The sequence below is a fragment of the Trachurus trachurus genome, assembly GCF_905171665.1.
Source record: "Trachurus trachurus genome assembly, chromosome: 14".
NCBI classification, from domain to species: Eukaryota; Metazoa; Chordata; class Actinopteri; order Carangiformes; family Carangidae; genus Trachurus; species Trachurus trachurus.
Window position 1 is genome coordinate 27,725,702 of NC_139903.1, and position 7,952 is coordinate 27,733,653.

Genomic DNA, 7,952 nt, shown 5'->3' on the forward strand with positions numbered 1-7,952 from the left:
GTAGGCTACCGGTATTCATCCAGGCTTGGGACACTCTCTCTCTCTCTCTCTCTCTCTCTCTCTCTCTCTCTCTCTCTCTCTCTCACACACACACACTTTTTATTTATTTATTAATTTTTTAATCTGTCTGATTATAGGCTATTTTATTTTTGGTGATGTGGACCACTTATTCTGCAATAAAGATTGATTGATGTGCCTGCACTAACTAGGCTAAATAGTGTCTGCCTCTGTCTCAGTGAGCAGACACCGTGTTATCCACACACTCCTCATACAACTCGGTAGAATAAAGCTTTTCTTTTCTCTATTTCACTTATTCACCTAACTCCAGGCGGACCCCTCCTCCTCCTCTCTCCTCCTCTTCCACCTTTGCGTCCCTCTTTTGGATCCGCGCCGTAGGATTTATTTTTTATTTTTTTTCCTCCACGCTGTCTGAGCGTCAAGCCCTGACGTCACACTTCCCTCCCCTCCCCTTAGCAACAGAGGCAACATGGCGGCGTCCAGTAACGCGGAGCATTCTCCAGAGATATCGACGCCGTTAAAGATCCCGAAAACCGAGGTGCCATCCCCCGAGTCGGAGGATTTGAGTGACAGTAATCAATACCACTCCAACCCCTCCACGCCGAACCGCTTCTCGCCTCTGAACGTGGGCTCCGGGGGGACCGCGGGCCGGACGGCGGCCTCATCCTCCTCCAACAGCTTCACGGCTTGCCGGGGGATGTCATGGACCCCGTCGGAGACGAACGCCCTCATCGCGGTGTGGGGCAACGAGAGGCTGACGGAGGCGAGGATGCAGCAGCTGGAGGTGGCGGGGACCGTGTTCTCCGGGAAGGCCCCCGGTCCCGCCATGTACGAGCGGGTGTCCAGAGCCCTGTCGGACCTGGGATACGAGAGGACCCCCTCCCAGTGCAGGGAGAGGATGAAGGTAAATAAGGTTATGATGATGGGGAGGAGGAGGAGGAGGAGGAGGAGGACACACAACAATGGCCGGAAGGCTGCACAGCATCCTCCATCATCAGGACCTATACCTGTGGCTGCAGGAGCTGTCATGGAGTTAGAGACTGATACAGAGACAGCCTGTCCTGTGTCTCATTATATCTGTCTTATTGACATATGACACCAGGACAGGTTCCACACACCTACATATACCCACTCAACAAAAACCAAGTAGGCGATAGATAGATAGATAGATAGATAGATAGATAGATAGATAGATAGATAGATAGATAGATAGACATCTTTATTGGCAACATACAGAATGTTTGTTACATCGGTTTATTTCCATTGTGGTCCCTGAGTGTGTGTGTCCGTGCGTGTCAGTGGGTGTAAGTGCATGTCCATGAAGGGAATGTGTGAAATTGGGGTGGGGGGACAGTAAGTGTCATAGTCTCACCTCTCACACCCTGACTGAACAGTGGCTGGGTGCTGTGGATGCACTGGATACAACAGTTAGCCTACTTTCATATTTAGCAGAGTAGTCTTTAGATGCTGATCACCTAGGGATAAAAATAAGGCTGTAAATGAAAAGAATGTCAGATAATATTTTAATAAAATCTACATGTTTGCTACAAGAACCAGAAATGATATGCCAGAGAGAATCAAACCTTCACTAAAGCTTAGCATGCTTCATTCAGCTTCATTCATTCATTCACTCAACTATGACAACACACTGCATAGCTGTGTGACATTTGTAACCACTGCATTCATTTTCCACATTCAGTGCATTTGAAATGATACCCTTTCTTAACAATTACAAATCATTATCATATCCTGTAGATCAGTGGTTCTCAAAGTGGAGTCTGGGGACCCCCAGGGGTCCTTGAGAGGGTCCATCGGGGTCCCCAACCTTTTCTCAAAATGTTACCACATTTCTTTTCCAGATATATTACATTTTTTCCCAGAAATTTCTTGAAGTTTTTCCAAGAATTCATGCCATTGGCAGTAATTTTAGCTACATTGACTAAAAAAAGTAACGTTATTCAGTCTCAGAACAAATATTTGTGTGTTTCTTGTGTTTGTTTCAAAATTTTGTCCAATGGGGGGTTCATGGTTTAATTTGTGTCAGTTTAGGGGTCCTTAATGTAAAAAAAGTTTGAGAACCACTGATCGTGTGTCATATAATGAAGGTTCATATAATTTACTCAGCGCTTCATTCACAATGTTTCATACTGAAGTCAAAAAACTACTGCTCCTCATGTTTAGCAAGGCAGCAGTCTAAAAAAATGTTGTTGTTTTTTTCATTTTTTTCTTTCACATGGATGTTTGAGATTCACTGTGCAGCTTAATGCAAGTGCAGAGATGTGCAAAGCAAACTATTCAATTCATTAGGTATTAGGTAATATGTCATAGATAAAGACATAGACTCCAGTAAAGGGTAGAGGTTGGAAAAGAACATCTTGAAACCAGTTTAGTATTTTGGAGGATGCTGCAGTCCACTTTTACATTTTGTCAAAGTGCCGGTTGACAGGAAACAAAGCGTGAGACAGAATAGTATCGACCGCTCCCTTCGTCCTCTCATCAGATTTTAAAGTTCACCTCTGATCATGGCGAGAGCTGACTCCCAGCTGCTGCTCTGTTGGAGGTGACGTCCTCTGGGAGGAGGTTCACACACCTCTGGTTTCTGTCTGGGACTTCCCCTCAGGCCACTGATTGAATAATAAACTGACACTGAGTCTTTTAAGTTTATGTTTGACTTTTTGTTGTTATTCCTGGGAGATTACCATTTGCCTCCTGGATGTCACTTTTGTATTATGCAGTGTTAAATGAGCTCACTAAATAATCTCTAGTAATAATTGTTACAATGGTAATAACTGTTTGTTTTTTTTCTCCATAATTTTATTTCAAACCATAATAACATATTCACATACAACAGACACACAATTAGAACAATAACAATACATGGATGAAGCTGAGCTAAATTAAAGTAATTTTGTTGATGGAAGTTATTATAGGCAGGATGTTTGTATAGAAATTATCATTGGATGTAATAAATGTAGATGTTGTTTCATCTTTGCAATGTTTCAAATAACGTATTAAAGGACAATTCCGGGCAAATTCAACTCGGGGGTGTATTTTCCTAACATTTTAGGTCTAAAAGAAGCAACCTGAAGATTTTCAGTTTAATTTCTCCTGTTTTGCAGTGGTTGTGTCTGTCCCCGCATCGCCACGGCAGCGATGAATGGGAGCAGATCATGCAAGTTCCGCTGCTTAGGCTGTTTACATCCCTCAAAGCCGCAATTTTTTTCCACAGACAGCGTCAGATGGCGACTCAAACATGCACCGAGAAGTTTATTTACTTCAAGCAAGCCGACATGTTTGTAAAACTAGATCCAATTCAAAGTCTCCCGGAGTCTCGCGCGAGACCCAAGTTTGCCGTGCTCGGTGTATTCAGGTGCAGTTGGAGCTCCCGTTTGTGTCATAAACACAGGAATATCAACTCTTGACTTGCTTGAAGTGTACATTTTTTTCCACAAACAGCGTCAGGTGGCTACTCAAACATGTGGCGAGAAGTTTTTATTACTTGAAGCAAGTCAAGAGTTGATATTCCTGTGTTTATGACACAAACAGTAGCTCCGACTGCACCTGAACACACCAAGCGCGTCAACTTGGGTCTCGCGCGAGACTCCGGGAGACTTTGAATTAGATCTAGTTTTACAAACATGTCGGCTTGCTTGAAGTAAATAAACTTCTGGGTGCATGTTTGAGTAACCATCTGACGCTGTCTGTGGAAAAAAATTATGGCTTTGAGGGATGTAAACAGCCTAAGCAGCGGAACTTGCATCCGCTCCCATTCATCGCTGCCGTGGCGATGCGGGGACAGATGCAACTACCGCAAAACAGGAGCAATTAAACTGAAAATCTTCAGATTCCTTCTTTTAGACCTAAAATGTTAGGAATTTGAGTTGAATTTGCCCGGAATTGTCCTTTAACAAAAAGTGCAGAAAATATGAATATTAAGGTATGCTGAGTCAGTCTCTGTTAATAGTAGCTACAAAACACATTCACTTCAATGTTAAGATGTGTTTATTGTGCAGCACATTCACTGCACAGTAAAAGCAGTAGTGATGCTAACATTAGCAAAGTGTGTAGAGTAACCATACAGTGATACTCCTGTTCTTTGGCATTCTTTGTTCAAGTCACTATACAACTGCCCAAACTAAAGCTAAAGTTTCTGATCAACAGCTGAGTAAAAAAAATATTTAGTTTACTACATGACCGGCCTAAAATCATCAGGTTCTCCTCCCATCACATCCAGACGCTGCGACGCTGCTACAGCCGCGTGAAGGAGCACGGCATCGGCAAGAGGAAGAGCAGCTACACCATCGAGCAGCTGGAGAAGGTGTTCGGTCAGGGAGGCTGGGACTCCCAGAGCTGCGCCCCGGTGCTGATCAACAGCAGTGGGCTGTACCAGGAGATGGAGTCTGATGGCAGCACCCTGGGGGACTTCTCCCAGGAGGACTGGTGCAACCAGGTGCTGGACTCAGCCTTCCAGGAGGGAGACATGGAGACCGGTGAGTCCTGTGAGGGAGCGAGCGGTGGTCGGATTGCAGTAAATGACACAGGAATGTTGCATTTGAATGTTTGTATTTGCTCTCCCTGCAGATGAAATCCAGGTGCCTAAAAGCAGAGCTCTCCAGATTCAAGCAGAACTGTCAGAACAAACCCAGTAAGTCTCAAAGACCAGACATGTTTGTTATGAAGCTTCGTGCTGTGAGCTGACTCAGCCTAACCTTTGCAATTCGCTGATGATAATTCAACAGTGTCTAATTTGTTTGACATTACTCTTAATGAGATGTGCCTGGTATAAATGTTATCTTTTCCTTCTTCAATCTCACTTTGACAGAGGTAAACTGATCAGAGGTGAGGAGGCTGCACAAATGCACAGTTGAACAAAATTACATTCTATCATAGAAATGTTGTTAGGAAGTGGGTTGAAGTGTCATTCTTGTTTTAACCACTGGGAGACAGACTTTTTAAACCCTACTCTTCAGCATTTTTTTGATCAGATTTTTTTTTTTTTCCAGTCCTAAAATTTCAGTCCCACATTTCGTCACATATCAGTCACAGTGTCCAAACAGAGAATCTACCTCCATTTGAAGAGGCTTATTCTACTGTTTTCCATGTGCAGAGTGAATGACAGTCGTACATCAGCTGAGCTGTAGTCAGACAGCACCTGGTTCCAAAATAGCTCATGTCATGTCAACAGTTACCCTCTCTTCCCAGTGATTTGCCTACAAAAAGAATAAAATAATATATAGTTCATTTGCAAAAGCAGTAAATGCCATTTTGAAAAAAATGAGCTGATGCTTTTGAATGATTCTTTACATAGTGTTGTTTTCAATAAAGTTTTACTTTTTTGATTTACATCTGTTTTTGTTTAGTTTAATAAGTTTATTTGTATCAGGGACAATGTACAAAATAACATTAGTCTCGAAATGAGAAGAGATGCCTTGTACCGGATTTAGCTTATTAGCTACTTTCCATCCGTAGTCCCTGGGCAGGTGAATTGCAAAGGTTAGGCTGAATTGTACATCTCATCTCCTTGGTCAAAGCCACTCAACTTTGGTTTGACTGATATCACCTGGTGTAAATAATAATTAAACAATTTCAAATATTTAAAAAAAAAACTGAGTTATCTGCTTTTGCAAATGAATTCTTCATATATTTTTTTTTTTTCCAGTAATGTATAATTCAAGCTATTGTGAGCTTTAATTCTGAAAGGTTCTGACAGGAACTTCCAAAATTTCTATTGCAAGCTCACAGACCTAATAGAAATAGCAGACACATGATGTGTGTTTGGGGTGGGCCACATGAAAGCTTAAATCTTAAAATGAATATCACAACCACAGGATTATATATCACATATTACATTTTCCTCTAAAGTTTTGGGGAGAAGAAGCATTTCCTGTCTTTTTAAGTAAATTTACAAACATTTTGATAATATAATAAATGGATAGCATGTGTTATAGTCAATTGAGAGACATGGGAGAGATTTTTTTTAACTAGCCTGAGGATCTTTTAACTTTATTTGCTACAAGAAATCTAAAATGAGCAGTTCTGCTGCACCAAAGGAAAAACACTGTACTGGTCACATGGTGGCTGTGAGCCAAATTGTGTCAGAGAACACAGAAACACACAAATGAAAGCATCAAGGTACACATTGTGCAGTGCAATATTTTAATGATGTGTTACATAGTGCAGCTGAAGTGCATGAGGAGGAGGAGGAGGAGGAGGGGGGGTAACAGTGCATCAGCTGTCGCTGGCGACTGTGTGACCTGTCAGCTGTCTTGCACACAGACGCTTCAACCAAGCGCCAGTACGGGAAACATGTTGTGTCACCTTGTCCTCACCATGTGTCTCTTGTCTCTCTGCAGGAAAAGGGACATGATGCACACCGTGATGCGCATCCTGGAGTCGGTGGAGCTGAAGTGGGAACACTTCCAGACGTGGACCGAGTTCTCCCGGCTGCACCTCTCCAACAAACTGGCCATCTTCGGCGTGGGCTACAACACGCGCTGGCGGGAGGACGTGCGCTACCACTACGCCGAGATCAGCTCGCAGGTGCCGCTGGGCAAGAGGCTGCGCGAGTACTTCAACCCGGAGAAGCCCGAGGGCCGCATCATCATGACCAAAGTCCAGAAGATGAACTGGAAGAACGTCTACTACAAGTTCCTGGACATCACCATCAGCGAGGCGCGTTGTCTGGAGCTGCACATGGAGGTGGACTGGATCCGCGTGTCCCAGTCCAGGCCGGCCGGCTGCAGCAGCAAGGGCACGTCCCACTACCTCCTCCCCGGGGACATCCCCAAGGCGTACGGACTCTACGCCATCGGCTACGAGGCCGCGTCGTCGTCCTACAACAGCGCCGCTCTGACCTCTCCCCGGGGCAACGGCGACGGCGAAGACCACAGCTTACCTCAGTGGGAGACGGAAAACGGGGCTCACGGTCCGGCCGACGGAGAAGCGGCGGGGCAGGGAGACAGGACTGGGGCTAAAGTCATTTACTGCTACTTAGGCATAGCTGAGGACAGGACCATACAGCAGTGTCTCTTCCAGCACTTTCAGGGTTCCGCCAAACACTACGTCCACGGCGAACCCGCCGTCACGCGTTTCTTGCAGGAGAACTGCCGCGGCGGTAGCGGCAGCGGCAGCGGCGGCATTCCGGCGGGTCAGGACGGAGGAGAGGGAGCAGAAGACCCGTCTCAACGTTTGACCATTTACATAAAGTTCATCGAGGTGGAGCTGGACTTCCTCTCGGCAGGGTCCCTGCTGGAGTGCCTCGAAACCGCCGCGGGCTATTCCTTGAAATACAACAACAAAGAGGCGTCGTAACTACACGCTGCAACACAACAGTGCTACCCGTTTGTATTCACTACATAGAGTTAACAAGAGTTCCAGCCTGCGAAAAAGGCGACACGACGAAAAGGTGACCAATTCTGTTACAAAGCATGGATGTGCGCAAGAGCCCGCCATATTTTTGCAGTCTTTTCAGTTCCCTTTGAACACATTTTCATTTCAGATCCTTCTAGTATATAAAAAAGAATGACAGTGCACAATATGTCACATTGTGTATTGTGTTGGAAACATGGGAACAGTAGCTTCACTGCAACATTTCAGATTTATGTACTTCTTATTTTTTAGGCTAAAGTGCACTACAAAGGTTTCTGCTGCTTGTTTTAGTGTTAGATAAATATTGCCTCATCAGGGAGCGTTGGGGGGGTTGGCAAGGTGACTTATTGCAGTATGCATCTGTCTACCTCAGTAGGATGTAGCAAACAAGGCAGCGATGGGACCATAGTGTGTATTTATTCTTAAACTGCCTTTTTACTTGGGGACTGTTGAAGCCTTGGACCCAGTGACGGACTGGCACCAAAAAGAGGCCCTACCGGGTTATTACGTCTTCAGTCTGTCAGAGCTGGCCAGCCGTAAACCAGATAGCCCCGACCGACTTATTT

At 44.7% G+C, this 7,952-nt stretch overlaps 1 protein-coding gene across 1 annotated transcript; it reads left to right on the forward strand.

The window, feature by feature from the left end:
* Positions 1–469: 469 nt before the first annotated feature.
* On the forward strand, positions 470–7,329 carry msantd2 (Myb/SANT DNA binding domain containing 2; the record flags this gene model as incomplete). The annotated part of the gene is made up of 4 exons (XM_083987448.1): positions 470–922; positions 4,253–4,508; positions 4,600–4,663; positions 6,372–7,329. The coding sequence occupies exons 1-4, from the start codon at positions 488–490 to the stop codon at positions 7,327–7,329; spliced, it is 1,713 nt and encodes a 570-aa protein (XP_083843574.1). The 5' UTR covers positions 470–487.
* Positions 7,330–7,952: the final 623 nt, after the last annotated feature.